Here is a 19,975-nt window from a genome sequence, read left to right as displayed (position 1 = left end):
TACACTCTGCCTCTCATAATGTATTTTTTTATCTCTTCCAAATACTAGCCAAACATGTCTTGACCGCACTTGTTAGTGTATTTTCATACAGTCTTTTATTAAATTTGTTTTTTAAATGTCCTATTATCATTTTTTAGGCTTCCAGCGCATCTGCCTTCTAACTCTTATTTATTGCATTGTACTTAATTTAAATCTTTTATGTCACAGTCTGTAAATAAATGTTTTGAAATTTGAACTTATACTGTAGTAAACACGAACCGGTTGCATCAAAACGAAAGATATCGAGACATACAAGAATTTATAAATCTGTACAGAATAATTAAGAAAACAAAATCGTAAATTTTATAAAGTTATATTTTTATTTAAATCAAACAATAGAATTGTGTATGACCTACTGCAAGCCTTATAGGCATTCATACTCATGACTTTGTTTAATGGTGAAGTATGTTACCTCAACTGTTAAACCTGCACTTCACAGTAATGGAATGAAGATCATTTGTTTACTGGTTTCCACAGAAACTTCTCCATGTCTTGTTTAATATTTACTAACTATTAAACATTTAATTTATTAGTTTTATGATACAATTTACATAAGAATTATTTCACATCAATCAATTTTAACTACAATTTATACATTTAAAAAAAGTATTTACAACCATAGTACAAGTAATACAAAAATAACATCAATATTTTATATTAATATGATAAATAGAAAGAGATTTGTGAGGTAACTGAAAATTTATATAATACATCTCAAATATTAATATAGCATACCGCACTTGAAGCACACATACTAGCAGACAATAGATTGTTCTTGGTTGTTTCATCTTTGTGACTTATATTGTAATTATTTAATTGCTTATTATAACACATCTTAGTAGATTCTTGTGGGCCCTGTAAATATTAAATAAATGTACTATAGCACTACCAAGAGTGTGGTGTCGTTATATACAATTGAGCATTTTTTTCAGGAATAGAGGTTATGCTGGTTATATCAACTGAAAAAGATGAATACACAGAACTAGTATTCCAACTCTGATGGCGCTTGTGTCTGTACTATTGGAATATCAACTGAAAAAGATGAATACAAAGAACTAGTATTCCAACTCTGATGGCGCTTGTGTCTGTACTATTGGAATATCAACTGAAAAAGATGAATACACAGAACTAGTATTCCAACTCTGATGGCGCTTGTGTCTGTACTATTGGAATATCAACTGAAAAAGATGAATACACAGAACTAGTATTCCAACTCTGATGGCGCTTGTGTCTGTACTATTGGAATATCAACTGAAAAAGATGAATACACAGAACTAGTATTCCAACTCTGATGGCGCTTGTGTCTGTACTATTGGAATATCAACTGAAAAAGATGAATACACAGAACTAGTATTCCAACTCTGATGGCGCTTGTGTCTCTACTATTGGAATATCAATTGAAAAAGATGAATACACAGAACTAGTATTCCAACTCTGATGGCGCTTGTGTCTGTACTATTGGAATATCAACTGAAAAAGATGAATACACAGAACTAGTATTCCAACTCTGATGGCGCTTGTGTCTGTACTATTGGAATATCAACTGAAAAAGATGAATACACAGAACTAGTATTCCAACTCTGATGGCGCTTGTGTCTGTACTATTGGAATATCAACTGAAAAAGATGAATACACAGATATAGTATCTTCCTGTTGTTGCTTCTTTAATCTGTTTTCAAAAATTGGATTAAATTCTCCAATATCATCATATTGTTCATCATCTTCGAACTCATCCGGTTCATCATTGACAACTATCTGAACTTGACTTTCGTTGTTCGACACATTGTCTGCTCTTTCTTCCTTACCATCTTTCTGAACCTCTCCTTGATGGTTGTTCTCTGTTTTGGTACCATTTTCATTGTCCTCTTGTACAGTTTTAATTGCCACATCATCTTCATCATCTAGCACAGGCTCTTTTTTCTTTTTGTTCTTCTTTGTTGATCTCTGATGTGATTTTCCAACTTTTGTATCATTTTTGTCTTTATTCATGTTTTCTTTTTCCTTAGATTTCCTTGATAAACCTTTCTTAGAACTTTCTTTCTTCTTCCTTGATTTTTTAGACGTTTCTTTCTCTTTTGCTTCCAAATCATTATTTTCACTTTTTCGTTCTTTTTTCTTTTTATCAGTTTCTTTTTCAACTGAATTGTTCTCTGAAGTTTCATCCGAAAGATCTGGTTCAATTATTTGCCTGGAATTTCCATTTTGTTCTCTATCTTTCTTTTCTTTTTTCTTTGCTTTCTTTTCCTGTTTCTCTTTCCTCCTCTCTTCTTCTTTCTCTCTTTGATCTGGTGATTTGAGCTGCCTGTCTTTTGTGTCATAGTATAACTGTTTATCAGAAGGCTGTCCTGATGGAAATCTCTTTTCATAAGCTGAAAAAAAAAATGTGAAAAGTTAATGATTGGGTGGTACAAAATTAGAATTTGTTACACGTTCCTAAAAAAAATAGGTCTACCATTTCGGACCTCCCAAGACTCTTGTTAATCGTGGGAGTTTACTGACATCTAAAGTCATCTTTTTGTCTTCTGTTAAGGTTCAATTTTCCATGATTGTTTTGAATAGGGGGAAAACAAATCTACAACTACTATTGGGAGGGGTGTGTTTCCACAATCCAGGTATCCTAAGTTTGATTGTGTACACTGGTCTTTATTGCATATTTCATTGGGATTTAAGAATGCTTCTGAATTATAATAAAAACAGTGCAATATCATAAAGTCAGTTTCAATCATTATTTTACAAAATGACAACCTGGCTTTGGGTGAATCTCCTCTGTAGAGGCTGTAGCAGCTGTCTTTGGTCGACTTTTTGATTGCCTTTCAGAAGCTGTTGCTGTTTGTGGTCGACTTTTTGACGTCCTAGGCCTTCCATAACCAGAAGAAGCAACTGCTGTTTGTGGTCGCCTAAAATACAAATCCGACAATTTATAATCTTTATTCACAATTACAATTTACAATTTCAAACAACAACACCCAACAGTACACCAAAAAGAAGCGAGTGCTTGTCAGTTTGGTGACTATTATTAAATGCATCAAATTGTTGTAACATATTAATTTAGAAATCCCACAGTTGATGGATTTGTTTTTGGGTTCTAATATTGTACCATGAGTACAAGTGTGGTTATTTTTATCTAAAAAACAAATCTTCCAAATTTCATTAGAAAAATGGTGTTAACAATTTATAGAAGAAACAGTGATAGATTCATAAAATTAATTGCTTATTGATTGCTTGTTATCCAATTGCCTCAATAAATGAGCAGTGCTCAGTAAAAATAATACTTAATAGAAATTCTATTAGAATAAATTAATAAAATAATATTTATTGATAAAAGAACCAATTAAAATTTCAATTAATTAAGCCACAAAGAGTGATATTATAGATTTTTTCATTGATATTAAAATGAGAATCATTACAAAACAGTGGTATATTTTTTTATATAAAAACGTAGGTTGAGCAATAAGAAAACTCTTCTAGAAAGAGAAAATTTACACTGGAATGTTGCACTCGCTGGTAATGCCTAAATTCAGCCAGGAGCCATCATCCCTGCCAATTTAATAAAGTGTAAAATTATTAGTGTCAAATATTGCCATATATGGAAATATTAATTTTGTAATATCTAATAATAATTCATACTTTGAAGGAACATCTTGCTCGTCTTCTTCCTCACTTGACTCGTAATCAATCGTTTTGTCTCTCTTGTGATAATACCGCCCTCTAGGTGCAATTCTTGGTGGATTTCGCCATACTCTTGGGTCTATTTCAAACTGTCGTTTACGCTGCCCCAGTAAATATTTAATATACCTCTCACATTCTTTTGGATTGTGAAGTCCTGTCAACAAATAAATGTGTTACGTTACTGAGAATGTTGTCAGAATGATTCATTCATTCATTCATTTTTATTTCACAATACATCAAAAATAATAATACTGATTATTATTAAATCAATTTAAAATTCAATACATGAAAGAAAGTCACATTTAAAGCTCAAGAGAGCTTTAATCTTTGTTTTACCAGAACAAAATCACTGCTAGCAATGATTGTACAATCAAATAATAATAAACAATAAACAAATTTAAGTAAAAAACATCAGACAATAGTAATAATAATACAAAAGATATATATAAGAAAAAAACCCCAATATTTTACAAACAGGACAATACAAAGGAGGGACACACATGCATGTATGTATACATTGTACTAATTAATGTAACTTGATTTCAATATCAAGTATTACGATATTAATGCATGATCTCCCGCAGACATTTCACTAGTAAATTCTTTTTTAAACATTCAGACTATTCAGAGAATTGACTATACACACAACTTGCTTTGTTAGCTTAGAAACAGTTACTTAGCAACAATACATGTAACAGCCTAATAAAAATGTGCAAACTAAAAAAGAATAAATTATAGATCCTTCAATAAAGCAAATAATAAATGAAGAAAATTAATCATTGTCCTATATGTATGTTTATCATCAAAATGCTGTAAAGCGTAAAAGAGACAACTCTACTGTAAAATCACAGTGCACAATGAAAAAGAAAACCATCAAAATTAATGAGGACAATTTGACTTTGACTTATTTAGATATAGTTACAATTACATTAAAATACAGAAAGGATTAGGTTAGCCCAAAACAGTTTTAAAATAATATTTATTAAGTGAACTAAAAATGATTTATGAGTATGACTTCAAAGTATTGATAATGTTAATGAGTGTGAACTCAAATATTGAAGCTAAATGGGTATGAACTCAAAACATTGATTAAGTTAATGAGCATAAATTGGAGCTAGCTTGGTGGTTAACGTGCTTGCCTTTTGGGGTTCAATCCAGACCTAGTGCCAGGGTTGTAATTCTTTCAAATCCACCCCATAAGAAAATGTTGATGATTGATTGATAAGCCTCAAATGAGACTTAGTTTACTGTATAAGCATGATAAATTAAAAAATAGTTTATCCATCCTGTAATTGGCGAGTTACTCGCTGTTAAATGCGTATGAAATTTTAAAAAAAGAATGTGAACTCAATATCAATTATATTGACATTTTTTATGTATTTTTGCACATTTTATATAGTATTATAACATAATGTACACTGAATTATTTTTGTTCATTTCCATATTGTGATAACAGGTTTAATAGAATTCTTTTTCTAGTGTATACTGTATGTAGTGCATTTTACAATGGACAAGTAAAGTAATTGATCTTGAAATGGTTCCATGATGGACCAGAATTTTTTTTCAGTAAATTGTGTGTTGAAATTATATAGCAAAATGTGTTTTAATTCATTAAGACCTGCTTGTTTATAGACAGAGAGGGGAGGGTATGGGTAGGCCTATACATCGCTAACTGTGAAATTAGTGATGTATATGGTATAACTGCACCATTTAAAGTGAAACTGTACAGAGAACACTTAGACAATTACAGGTGAGATTAATCGGATATACTGTACGCTGTTTAAGTAGCAGCAAGTAGCAGGTGGATATATCTGTGACTTTACAGAAGACACATACTGTAGCAAAATTCCAGGTGGATATATAATAGCAAATAACAGGTGGATACTGTAAAGTTTTAAGAGTTGAATGTTCAGACGACACATTACAGGTGGATACAGTTTTAATTGTACATAGCAGATTAACATTGATCAAGTGATACATGTAACATGCCTATAGCATAACAGATGGATATGATATCAAGTTTTTAAACTTTACAGAGATGGCACATACTGTAGCGCAAATTAGGTGAAGACAGTATAACTGCAGAAAATTAAAAGTACAGGTTAGGCTATTTTATAAAAGAGCACTGTAGCAATTATGGCCGATACTGTACACAAGCGCATATTAAAGTTGTATACTGTATATGAACTGTACATAACAAGGCCTGTACGTTAAAAGCTAGATACAGACAACAAATAGCAAATTACATGTGAACATAGCGCTAATCAACGTGCCTTGGATGTAACCACATCGGTGCTTTCTTTGCCTCTTTTTTGCAGATTTTGGTGGCTTAGCCTGCTTTGCAGATCCCTTCACTGGTTTTAAAACTTCACAAGCAAACAAGAATAAATTGAAAATCAAAAGATCTATAAGTGTATCTATAAAATCTAAGTATAATTTGATTTAGACTCAAAGAAACTCACAATAATATAATATCAGTGCAATTGCAAATAATATGGAAGTCTCAATACACTAAAGGTTCATTTACACTAGGACGATAACGATCGACGATGCAAATATAAATATACATTTTTCCTAAATAAAACAACAGAAAGTTTTCACCATAGAACTATTATAGGATAACCATCTATGCTTCCTTTGATGAAAATGATATTTTCACAAGTCCAACAATCAAATAACGTCATAATTAGTAAGAGCAATAATTTATTGTGCTTATTGATCATGACATCATTAGATAATATTATTTTTATCAAAGACAGCATTTATGGTTATCCTACAGTTCTATGGTGAAAACTTGTTAGATTTCTTTTGTTATATACATTTATCGACCATCGTTATCGTTTTATTGTGTCTCAGCCTTTACTTTAAAGCAAAATGTCAGGTTTAAATCCTTCCAAGAAAATTAAGCAAGAAATTTAGGGTATGTTCAGACTCACAGAGTTTAAGGTTATACAGTTGGAATTACTCTACTCCAGTATATACAAAATGAATTTAAACTAGACAAATAGTAATTGGCAAATTCATTGTGTGTGTTCAAAATTACTATCTTTTGAAAACAACAGTGGATTTACTAAAAGGTAACATTGTATCAAAGATCTGTGAACAACTGTACGATGTAAAATGTCACGCTTGTAGACTTGTATTTCATCATCCGCATGGAATGTTGATCGTTGTGTTGAACATGTTTTTCAATGCCATGGATTACTGTAAGCCTTGCATTAGATCATAAACCTTTATACCACGAGTCTGAAAATGCCTTTAAACTTGGTTCCTACTTGAGACACAACGCAATGACATAGACTCAACACAAGTGAGTTGACCAATTACAAGTTCAGTTCAAATAATCCATCACTTGTGATTGGTCAAATCCTTGCATTGAGTCTTAGTGAGAACCAAGTATTATTATTGATGAGCTGTTTCTATAATTTGCTTGTTAGTTATCCGCTTGGTAGAGCGGATAACTCCTTGTTATTGTATGGGATCAATATTTTTTTTCTGTATTATTCTTGGATCCTTCCTTCCTTTTTGTGAGTCGCGTTTCTCTAAAATGTGTAAACATAACATTTCATAACTTTGACAACATATGGGCATTTACGTGAAGTTGTGCACCTCCTATTTTTGAATGACGTCATAGTTGCGCAACGTGACTTACGCGCAATTTTATGAATTTCAATGATTGATTATAGATTAAAAACTAAAAGTCATTTAGTATTGACACTTTGACAAAATTTAAGTCATATCAGGGGCAAACTTTCTACGGATTAAAAATGGCATGTTTCACAAGAAGTTACGCGCGCACGCGCATTTAAAATTTTAAAATGCGCAAAATTAATTTCTAATCAACTTTTTATGCGTTTCTTGTCATTTTGAGCATGTCAAAAATTCCCACGGGCGCGCAATTTTTTACGCATGCGGTGCGCATGTAGCGTTAAAAACATATTTTTTTCTCTTGAATTATATTTTTCAAGTCTTTCCTAGTAATTTTGAAAACAATTTAGACCTTTTCCAGTTTAAATAACGCCATACGAACACGTTGAATTAGACAATTCGTGCGCGTTTTTTATGAAAAAGCTTAAAAAATCGTCAAAATTATGTCTTTTTTTAAACAGTCATAGTTTCTAAAGTAAACCGTGAACCGTTTATTTTTATTACAAAATCTAGAAGTTGATGAGTTGTAGATATCGGATCATGCATCGATAAGGCTAAAAAAACATTGTGACGTCATCGTATGGCCACACGAATGTAAAATATAGGATTTTTGTCTCTTTCGTTATTGCTCATCACATTCAATGGAGCGCATCACGCTTATCTGTATTCCTTTTTCTCCTAAATTTATATATTGTGTAGGTCAATCAACTTTCTTTAGCATGAGATAAAAATATTTTAATTTTTATGACGTCATCATGCCTAAAAATTTTAATTACGTGGGTCATTAATTTCATCTTTACAGTAAATTTTAATCTGTAATAGCTCGTAAGAATAAAATGTGATAATCACGATTAAAACGTTTTCTGGAAGCTATTGGATTGTAGATACGAATTCATGTAAACATTTTGCCAATCGGATGTTGTGACGTCATCATATGGCCAGTTGAATAAAAAAAGTCGTATTTTCATATTTTGCGTAATAGTTCATCACATTTAAAAGGGTGCGCATCTATATTTTACGTATTCAAATTTCTTCTACACGTTAATATGTTGTTCCTGAGATAATTTCCTCCAGAAATTGCTATTTAAGTGTTTCATTTTGATACCGTCGCCATGTTAAAAATTGGAATAAATGGCGGGTCCCGTAATTTCACCTATTCTACACTGTATGTAATATGTATACAGATTATACTCTTTGCATGTATAAACTATATGACACAAATTGACAGAATTCAGCACTAACAGCATATCATATTCTTCAGTTCTTGTCATAATGCCATAATCTTTATCTGTGTGCAATATTCCAACGTATGACGTGCACGTGGCGTTTGTCGTTGTGCGGATAACTAACTCGTCAAAGTGACGAGTTTCATGTCTAGTTTATTTTTGTTTTGTTATAATATAAATATTTCATACCGATATCTACTTGGTGTTGAATCATCTGTTCGTATCTTCGTTGCTGTAGTTGTTTTAGGTTGGACACGCTGTAAACCGACGCCGTATGCCATAAGTATGACTTTTGTCCCTCGCTTAGGTTAGGATGTTGAAGAAGCTGGCTGTTACTGAAGGCATCAGGTATATTGACGACCCGTTTAAGTGGAGGTCTGAAGGCAGAGAAGGGTCTGAGGTATTCAACATAGCCTGGATGATCTGGTGTGTACTGGCTGGTGATGTGGCATGATTTTGGTCGGTTATTTTTAGGCTTAGCGCTTCCTATTTAAGAAAAAACTTCAATGATATAATATTTACAGTTTTATACAAGGCAGGCTTCTTTCTACTGTTGACAAGTTATGATAGGCTTTACTGAACTGTTATTGCCTCTCTCCACCAAGGTGTACAATGTACTTGGTAGGTCAAGACACAACTTTGCGCTCTGATTACTAGTAGCTGCATTTATGGGAGTATGTTTCCATACATATTTGATCTAAAAATAACCTGGGTAATAACATGTACAGCACTTAGATTTCACAACAATAGATAGAATTTATAAATCAAGAGAATATTATTATATTATTATTAACACTATACAATGTAGGCCTATCATATTCTTTTTTTAAAGAGTAAGATTTTTTTATACTGTATGGTTCATTTTGGGATTTGAAACTTACCAGTCTGACTTTTCGGTCTTTGTCTTCGTGTACTGACACTTGTTGCAGGTCTTTCTTTCTTCCATGGAATTGTTTGATCAACTCGCTTCACAGGCTGTAATAATAAAGACACGGAAAAGTCAATTAGTATGAGGGTTCAAGCCTCTCACACCCCTGCCAGAAATATAACATCGTTTGATATCAGTACCCAGATATCAGTGTATACTGTAAGTGTATAATACATTTACCAGTATTTTTTTATTTTATTTATTTTCACATTCGACACCAGGAAACCCACCACTAATAAAATGGATTCAAAATATATAAGACAAAATAAGAAAAATGTTTAAAAAATATCTTATTATTATAAAAACTTTGATAAAAATAAAAATAAAAGGTCAAAGCAATTATCTTTTCCAAACACAATTATTAAAATGTAAACCGATACGAGAAATAAATCCATATTTGGTAGCATTGACAGGGCAAAAAGGAACAGATAAAAGATTACAGTTAGAATTTACTTGGCGCATACTCGTACCTCATTCGGATCCCTGGGAGGACTGTGGTCATCATCATCATCAGAGCTATGCACTTCCTCTGGAGGTATAACGGATTCAGTTCCAGAATCCACCGAACAACTACCAACGCTCATTTCCAGTTTGTTTACTTCAACCGCATTTTGACTGCGATGTCGTGCACTGTGAACAGATGTTACAATGCAGATAAGAATTTAAATATGTATCATATCATACACTATGATGATTTTTTTTTTATAGGAAATTAATCACTGTCCTGTCGGATAGGTGGTGACCCCCTGACTCAGGGGCTTTTTTGTGAACAAGTTTACCGGAATAACCAGTTCTTCTCAAATACTGAACCTAGGGTCTTTAAATTGCAAACACTTTTAAACTATGTACACTTGACCTACGGTTTATCTATCCAAGAAGACTTGGATTATAAGTCGGCCTCAAACACATGCTAACATTGTTGTCTCTTTAGGTACAGTAAACTTATCATAAATAATATTCGAAAAACAAAAAAAATAACACTGTAAATAAATTAGAATAAAAAATTAGTCATGTGTGGGAATATTGCATTTTTAAATGCAATATTAATATTAAGTTCCACTATTTAAATACTGAGGTCCTGGAAGCCATCATAGTTACTAAATAAAGCTGCTAAAATCTCCAACAAAGGATGTTACATTCAGAACAAAATTGATTTTAGTTGGCACCTTTTAGCTCGTTGATGAGGCTTAGCACTTCTAGCCCGCTGTTGTATTTCTGCATCATTTTCAACAACTTCAGCCATATTATTTTTCACTATAATCAATATATTCAGAAATAAAGTTTCAGCTGAGGGAAATTCCAATTTGTACAGCCAGTCAGGTTTTTTTTTTCGTTGTCAAGGTTTAAATTAAACAGATGTCAATTTATGTTTCTAATCCATGTTACAAAGTCATGTAACTATTCAATTCCAAGTTCTGATACAATAGCTAACATTGCAAAATGAGAAACGCTGTTTAGGATGGCCAAAGATGACTATAGTAGGCCTAATCTAAAACTGTAATGTTATAACAACACAAAGTATAATTGTCTATATTCCATGTTATCAACTTGTATATGAACAAACAACGATCCAATATAAGAAATTATATCAATAAAGACAAGAACAGAAAATGGCGCGTGTCGAACCTCAAGGTGTCATCCATTAATAGATCAAAGAAGTTAATTGAATTTTAAATAGTAATTTGATAGCAGCTTTCCTTGTTGCTATATTGACACATTCAACATCTCGATTTCTGATCTCAATAGCCACTTATGTTCAGCAACGACAAATCCGCATATAATCAACAGTTAATTTTCTCCACCATTTATCGCTATAGTAACGCAATGTTTTGTCATGGAATTGTGTTGAAATTGATGGTTACGTAGTCTTCGAAGGGTATGCTTATAACTCATTGATTTTTTTTTCATTTTCTTTTCTTCGTGATCAACAGACTATGCAAATAATGAGACAAGATATACTAGTGTTCTCAATTCTGATGTCAATTGATTCTATTGATTTTGTTTAATTAACGAATGAATATGCAGTATAGGTATTTTAATTAGCACTAGTTGATTGCTGACCATGATGTTTGCATTTGTACTTGACAAGTACAAATCCTAATTGGTTCACAAGAAATTAAATTGTTGCCTAGGTAGCGGAGGATTTCAACAGGCTGATCACCTGGATGTGAACCTTTAATTTGAAGTTTAAAAATCAATAATTGAATAAACTGCACAATTACAATGATTATAATCATATTATACATTGCTGATTCAGTTTTTGGAAAACACAGTATATGAAAATTGAATGGTGTATTATTTTCTTGAAAGGGTACTTGCCTATAAATTGTAGATAAATACTAATTTCTAGAGTTGATCTTATAAATTTACAAGAAAAATGGAAAAATTGGAGATTTGGATTGAGGAAGTTAGAGAGCATATATACTATAAAAAAAGGATTACCATACAGTAGAACCCCTATTAAGGGGACACTTTTGGGACCTGTAAAAAAATTGATGGGGGATTTTCGCGGACCAACCAATAGATTAACTGCACTAATAAAATTGAGTTAATATATATCTGTACAATTCAACTGAAATATACATTTTTGGGACACAATAAAAAGATTTGGTAAGGTAAAGGTTTTTTTTTAATTTATAAAGCTTGTCAATGTCTGTATTTAATTTCTTTATTTTTAACACTTTGACTGCCAGAGGTTTTTCCAGTTAGAAACTGCCACCGCCAGTGTTTTTAGCCCAATTCGATGTTTTTATTAAAGCTGATTGAAACCATGTATGTGATCTGATTTATATGTAATTTAGACTAAAATAATCATAAAGATTTTAGCTTTACAATGGTACCAAGAACGATTTTTAAATCGCAATATGTAAATCGTAATAGTAAAATGAAAGTAACCCACTTTTTGAGTTTTTCGTAGTTTCCCGCAAGAAAGTCGAGATATTCGCGATTTTGTGCAAGACATCACAATATGAAAATATCGCCCGGTGAGATCAACAAACAACAAAAAAGTTACTTACACGGCACCGATAGGCCTATAAAAACAAGTTATCACTATCGAAAAATGTATTACATTTTATAAATCACAAATCTTACATCAATGTTTCGCCAAAATCCACATAGTAAAGACACCAGGCCTACTTAACCAGGCCTAAAGGTGGTCCGGAACCGTTTTACGACTAGGCCTAGGCCTAGGCTAGCCTAGTACTACTAGCCTAGATAGTAAACTGATGATAATATCCATACCATTTCAAAACAAGTTTGTTGCGTGAAACTCGGTCACTTTCAGTAAAACACCAAAACAATTAGGGTATACATACAATAATAAAATTAAAGACTTCATATTGAAAATGACGCCATCATTTTTTATTCAGATAACAAACAAACATGTCAATCCACAAAAACCTTTGTAATGCTTCGGCGGCATAGCTAGCGCGCGACCGATACACAATGCGCCAAGCCATCGCTCTACGCGCTACTGTGATGCGCGGTGTTTGTTATTTCGACAGGTACCATTTTGACAGTCGTTCGTAACCAGATTAGTTACTTTCAAATTGTAAAATTTTGACGGTCCAGACCAAATATAGTGTTCATATTTATCGTATATACCAATAATTAACCTATCTACCGGATTTTGTAAAAAAAAACGCGAAAAACGAAGATCTTCGTGTTTGGCAGTCAAGCGTTGTGTTTCCAAAAACGAAGATCTTCGTGTTTGGCAGTCAAAGTGTTAAAGGTTAATCATTGTAACAAACAGTAAGCTAATTTCAGTAGAAAATAACAATTAAAATAAAGAAAATTTAATTGTTAATTAAAAATTGTATAATGGGCAAAAACAAATACAAAATTAAGATTTTTGGTGGTAATCACCTATAACCTACAATGCCAGTCATCCATTATAATTATTAACCAATGTGATGCTAATAAGAAATGTCAACATTGATGTTATTAGCACGCATGGCAAACAAAACTGTACTTGCACTGTTGACCATATTTTATGTAATTCAAACATAGAAACAATTAAGCCATAACCTACACTAACATTTGTAAAATCATTGTTACCAGATAACAACTTGGAAAAATGAAATATTGGTAGAATTTATGAAAAAGTGTGGGTAAACAAAGAGGATGCACAAATTAAACCAAATTAAAAAGGGTATCAAATATTGTAGACATCAGCATGTTAAAACAAGGATATGTCAAGCACTTTGGTGTGTCTAAGGTGGGAATACGTTCATTAATTGACTAAAAATGTAATTTCTGTAATATAGGAGATTTACCAACTGCAAACATTTTACAAATTTTCTTATGCTCTTAAAAAACAAATTGGCAGTTTCAATAGGACTAAATTATTTAACAATTAAAAAAACAACAACATTTGAGCATGGAGGTATAAAAATAGAAGGAGAGAGCTCGGAAAACAAGCCTTTGTAATTACGTAGTCCGCCGCCTCCCCATAGCGCAGCATGTTACACAAATGTTAACTGCGACTTACGCGCAGTGTGCCTCCGCGTGGTCGCTTCCTAGTCGAGTCGCGTTCCGAGTAACTGCGCATGCCTCCTGATATCGGCGACGTGACGTCACATGTTTGTTTACTCTGCATGCAGAGGAGATAAAATGGCTGCTTACAGCAATGATTATTTTTTAGCCTAGATTATAATAATTGTGCAAGGACTACTCCATCCTTAGCCTAAAACTATAGGCCTAGTCATGGTTTCATAATCGAATACCTCCCCCCATTCATTGTCAACAAACCCGCGAAATATGCCTAATGTATTTCGTCAATATCTTTGGCCGGCAATCATCGGCAGCCCAACGACTAACGTAAGAATGCAAAGTAATAACCATGTGTTCTTCACACAAAACTACAGCTGTATGACGACGTTTATTAATATTTTATCGAAATACATATAATTGCATGAACAGCAAGTAAATTACAATAACAACTATAATGGGAGCCTGATAAAATTCGCTTAAAATGTCATATGTAAACGTGTTTGGTATCAATATTTAGAGATTTTTTAAGCGGGAAGCAAACATTTGATTGCGCAACAATTATAACACAAACAATAGCACTGCGCATGCCAAAAGTATATGTGTTTGTTTGTGTATATTTGAGGTCTCACCTCCTCTACGATAGAGGGCTATCTAGACGCGGCGGCTGACGTTGGTAACAAAGTCCGCGCAGCGCGCTGTCGGCACAAGGCTTTGGCTTTGAAAATACCATGGCGACATCCTGTTAACGCGCTACAATACATTCGAGCTCTCTCCTTCTATTTTTATACCTCCATGATTTGAGTGGCAATGATTACATTCTAGTGTAATAAAAGTTTAACTTTAGAACAATGAGTAGGTGTAAAGTTTATTTTTGATTTGATTTGAGTCAGTTTGGGTAGGCCTAAAGCTACACAGGAGACCGCAAGTTCTGTCGTTCTGAGAGATCTTGAAGAAGCCGTGGACTGGGTGGGTGAATTGATATGCTCAAAACCTTGCAGACTATAAAAATCCTTAACTCTTTCTGTGTAAGCCTATATGTTCAGATTTCCAGTGGTTGGAGGTCCAATTATCAATGTAGTCTAATACTATTCAATCTATCTGGACTGGATTAATTAAGATTATGCTCTTAACCCAGCAAACCAAAACCAGGGTATTGTTTCCCATCGGCCATGGCATGTTATGGGAGGAACCTTCTTGTGAGTGCGAGTGAGGCGCGGAGAGAATGATTATAAGAAACAGCTCACTTAGTCAGCTCTAACTGTGGTGGTAGAGTAACTTACTTATTAACTAATTAGTTAGTATATAAGCCTCAATACTTACTCTGAATGAAATCTTGTTGTGTAGCCTTTATTTTGAGTAGCTCCTCCACCTACTGCTATACTTTGACATTCGACATGCTTCCAGGGTAGCGTTGTGCACCCCAGCAACGGTTGCCATGGACCATCATGGTGGTACTTCCGGATCGTGAAATAAAAGGATCGGATTGCAAAAAGTCGGTGCTAACTTTATTGTTTTTTAAGTCTCGAATTTCTGAGAGAGGGCGCACTTTAAAATGAAAAATACCGAACACCGATTTTTGTAAACATCGCCAGCAAAATGCAGCCGATTTTATCTCTAAAGTGACGAAATTGTTATATTAAATGTACAGGTGTGTTTAATAGTACCCTAAAAAATGAATTTGCATGATAATATTTAAGCTAGCTGGGTATTATAGAAGTAGCACCATAAATAAAAGGTTAAGAAAGTAGGCCTAGGCCTAGGCCTACTGTGTTTACTTTTCTCTCTCCCCCCGCCGAGCGAGTTGGATTTTTTAGCCGGCCTATATAGTCTATAGTATAGATAGGCTAGGCCTAGAGCCTATCTAAAGACATTACTAGGCTTAGCCTAGGCCTCGTTAGGGGATGGGGTGCTGAATACATCTCCTTTCTGGAGACAGGGGCAGTTCGGGGTATTTTTTATTGAAACTAGCTTACTAATAATAGAGTAATTTATGCTGTTTCAATTAATATTTAGTTTATAAATATGACTAGGCCTACCTGCAGTGTTCTGAGTGTTAGGCGGGCCTATGAGTATGAGCACATAAATCTGGTCAATTTCCATTACATTTTACTTTTTTACTCCATTTTTTGCAGTCCAAAAAGGTTTTAAAATGTCTGACATAAGTGTACCAAATGTGGTAGTTATTAAAGAGGAACCAGAAGATGCTGCGAAGCGAAGAGACAAAGTTGGTGATGAAGACGATCACAATTTTCTACTTATCAAAGAGGAATTTGTTGACGTAATTGATGAAGATCATGTGTATGAGAAGAATCAGACTGCGAGTGGTGATAAGGAAAAAGAATCGGAGACTGAACAAGAAAATATTTCTGTTTCAGAATTTAAAAAGAAGCCGATTGGCGATAACCCATTCCAATGTGGAAAGTGCTATAAAATCTTCACTAATGAAGAAAAACTGACCAATCATGAAATCTCACATACAAGAATTAAACCGTTCCATTGTAAATACTGCGAGAAAAAATTCTCACGTAATTCTCATTTACGACGACATGAGAAAGTACACACAACAGAAAAGCCTCATAAATGTAGTTTATGTGATAAAAGATTCTTTCAGAAATCACATGTACGCCGTCATGAACGTGTGCACACGGGTGAGAAGCCGTACACGTGTGAATTATGTGACAAGAGTTTTTCAGATAGAAGCTTGTTACAGCGTCATCAATTAATTCACTCTGGAATCAAACCATTTCAATGCCAGGATTGTGGGAAAATGTATAACCAACATATACAACTGACAATCCATCAGCGCACACACACGGGTGAGAAACCGTATGAGTGTACTTGGTGCGGGAAGAAATTTACACACAGCGGCACCCTACGATCACATGAGCGCACCCACACTGGAGAACGGCCGTACCATTGTAAAGAATGTGGTAAACAATTTTCACAACACTCGCATTTTACACGTCATAAAAAAACTCATAATGCGTTGAAAGGAAATGCTTTTCAATGTAAGATTTGTTTAGAAATTTTCCAATATCGTTATGATATGGAAGTACATATATTAAAACATCCTAACGGTAAGCCATTTAATTGTGAACATTGCAACAAAAAGTTCATGACGAAGGCTTCATTGAAAAGACACATTCTAAAAAAACATGAACATCCTGTGGTTTATACATGTGACTATTGCAAGTTGACGTTTAACGATTTTAATGATCTATGCAAGCATGAAGCAATACATTTGAATGATTCTGTCCTTATCTTCCAGTCAAATTCTGATATGCTTTCTGATATACGAGATGATGAAATAGAAGATATTGAAATGAATGATAATTATGATTTGACAAATCAAGAAAGATTAGTAGCCGCCATGTTGATTACAAAAAAACCATTTCAATGCAATAAATGTAAAAAACGATTTCAGACAAACTCTCATTTGAAAGAACATGAGAAGATCCACAGCGGAAAAAAACCGTACAAATGCAGCTTCTGTAAGAAAGCATTCTCTCGTACCTCGCATTTAAACAGACATGAGAAAATACATGCCGATTTCAAACCTTTCAGTTGTGATTACTGCGACAGGACGTTTGTACAGTTAATTCATAAGCAACGGCATGAAAAAACGCATGTTGATCCCAAACAAATGTGTGTGCAAAATCTGTCAAATGTAAACAGTGGCGTTAAAAATCGTACACTAATGATGACAGGACATTGTAAACAAAATGTGGTTGTTGACAAACAAACATCTGATGAAGATGTGGCTGAAAAGCAACCAGATGAACAGAACCATCTGCATGATGAAGGCCGCCATGTCAATGCTGAGCAGCAAAAGCAAAGTTTTGAAGATATATTGAAAAATAAAATGTGCTGCAATGAAGACAAGGGAGAGAGAATGTGCCATGTTGAGGAGGTGGAAAAGGAGGAATTGTTAGAAAGTAGGAATAAGAAGAATTATGAAAACAAATTATGCCATGTTGAGATTATTGAGAATGAGGAATTGCCAGAGGAGAATAGTATGAACAATCAATTGTGCCACATTGAGATGGATGGATGAGTTTTCAGACCATGGTGATGATGATTATGAAAAACCAGTGACTTTAAAAACTCTGAAAACATAATGCAGAATAAAATGTGCCACAATCAAGACCAGACTGAAAAAAAGATTGTGCCATTTTGAAACTTTTGAAAAGGATTCACCAGAACAAAGACCAGCATGAAGAAAGAATGTGCTATAGTGCATGATGCTATTCAAGATGAATTGGCAGAGTGAAGTGGTGATATGATGGAATATATGTAAACCAGATAAGAAAAGAAAATGTGCCACAATCAAGACCAGCCTGAAGAATGAATGTGCCATTTAAGACTGTTGAAAAGGTTGAAATATACCACATTATATACCATTACCAGCTTGAAGAAAAGATGTGCTATGGTGATGCTGTTAAAAATGTTATGTATTATCAGAGTAACCTGGTGATATAATATGAAAACCAGATAAAAAGTGCTTTGAAAACGAAAATGTGCCGCAATAAAGAAAGAATGTGCCATTGAGATCACACCAGATTAAAGACCACTGGATTGATAGCAAAGTGGTGATATGGTGATGGATGAAAACCAGATAAAGAATGATATATTGAAAAAAGAGTGTGCCATGTTGATACCTGTTGAAAGGGATCAAATACTAGCTAGAAGAAGTTATAGGATGGAACTACAGTATATGTGGCATGGAAGAGCAAGGTCACAGACTCCATTTTTAAACTGTTATGTACATAATTTTAAAGTTGCCAATTTTTTAATATGCAAAATATTTAAACCAGCCATTTTTTTGTTATTACCTAAAAGCAGAAATAAATGGTAGCTAAATACTGCATGATCAAGTAGAGTATAGTAGGTCTATTTTACAATTTGATACAATAATTACTACGGAGAAATTAAATTCTCCATTATTAGTGGTGCTAATTGACTGTTACGATTCTTCATTTCTGGGATGGATGTAAATCTTAGACCTCACATTAACTCCTTCCAAATAAGTCTTTGAAATAGAATGGCGGTGTTCTATATATAAATATTACCATTTCAATATTTTACTTGTAAAGTCATTTCATGCCAGACTCTCATTTACTATACAACTGTATATGAGATCCATATTTTAAGAGCAATATATTATTTTGATTTTTATGTACTTTTTAAGCTAAATTATCTAGCAATAAAATTTAATTAGTTTTCTACTATTTAAACTTCCAAATAAGATGCTTTTGAATGTATCCTGCTGGACACATTAAAATATAATACATATGTAATATTTGATGACTGGTACTGTATAAATAATATTTTTTTTTATATGCCTGCCTGCTAAAGATTCAGGCAAAACAACCCGATGTTTAAAAAGGTGAAAAGGGGGATTTTTTAGAAAATTTCTCTTGGGGAGGACACAGCCATTACCTTGCAAATATAATAGCAATTATAATGATGCCATGTAATATACATTTATGTAAAACTCATATGCAATAAACGTAAAAAAAAAATTATTTTTGTGCCTTTTTTACTGTTCAGTTGTCAATATTTATAATCAAGCTAGTGTGAGTGGCCAAGAGGTTAAAGCATAACATCGGCAAGCGAGTGTGAGTGGCCAAGAGGTTAAGGCATAACATCGGCAAGCGAGTGTGAGTGGCCAAGAGGTTAAGGCATAACATCGGCAAGCGAGTGTGAGTGGCCAAGAGGTTAAGGCATAACATCGGCAAGCGAGTGTGAGTGGCCAAGAGGTTAAGGCATAACATCGGCAAGCGAGTGTGAGTGGCCAAGAGGTTAAGGCATAACATCGGCAAGCGAGTGTGAGTGGCCAAGAGGTTAAGGCATAACATCGGCAAGCGAGTGTGAGTGGCCAAGAGGTTAAGGCATAACATCGGCAAGGGTTCGAGGCTCACTACTATAGCTCCATTATTCTGGTGGTAGAAGTCTTCTCGGATAAGAGCTT

The 19,975-nt window shown here is 33.7% G+C and overlaps 2 protein-coding genes across 4 annotated transcripts; one reads left to right on the top strand and one right to left on the bottom strand.

The window, feature by feature from the left end:
* Window positions 1-348: 348 nt before the first annotated feature.
* On the bottom strand, window positions 349-15,475 carry LOC144835095 (uncharacterized). 3 transcript variants are annotated; one of them, XM_078690132.1, is made up of 8 exons: window positions 10,677-11,689; window positions 9,981-10,140; window positions 9,464-9,557; window positions 8,772-9,068; window positions 5,982-6,074; window positions 3,667-3,862; window positions 2,785-2,936; window positions 349-2,408 (listed from the first exon to the last, which is right to left on the bottom strand). In XM_078690132.1, exons 1-8 carry the CDS (start codon window positions 10,751-10,753, stop codon window positions 1,606-1,608), a joined length of 1,872 nt encoding a protein of 623 aa, XP_078546258.1. In that variant the 5' UTR covers window positions 10,754-11,689; the 3' UTR covers window positions 349-1,605. The 3 variants fall into 3 exon arrangements, with proteins under 3 accessions (XP_078546258.1, XP_078546259.1, XP_078546260.1); XM_078690134.1 differs by lacking the exon at window positions 10,677-11,689 and adding an exon at window positions 15,325-15,475 and having other exon boundaries at window positions 1,455-2,408; XM_078690133.1 differs by lacking the exon at window positions 5,982-6,074 and having other exon boundaries at window positions 10,677-10,764.
* A 663-nt stretch (window positions 15,476-16,138) lies between these two features.
* LOC144835094 (uncharacterized) lies at window positions 16,139-19,520 on the top strand. The gene has a single exon (XM_078690130.1). The coding sequence runs from the start codon at window positions 16,154-16,156 to the stop codon at window positions 18,056-18,058; it is 1,905 nt and encodes a 634-aa protein (XP_078546256.1). The 5' UTR covers window positions 16,139-16,153; the 3' UTR covers window positions 18,059-19,520.
* Window positions 19,521-19,975: the final 455 nt, after the last annotated feature.

This window comes from Antedon bifida, chromosome 2, assembly GCF_963402885.1.
Source record: "Antedon bifida chromosome 2, ecAntBifi1.1, whole genome shotgun sequence".
NCBI classification, from domain to species: domain Eukaryota; kingdom Metazoa; phylum Echinodermata; class Crinoidea; order Comatulida; family Antedonidae; genus Antedon; species Antedon bifida.
The sequence above is the reverse complement of the archived record's forward strand: the minus strand, read 5'-3'. Positions and strand labels throughout refer to the sequence as shown.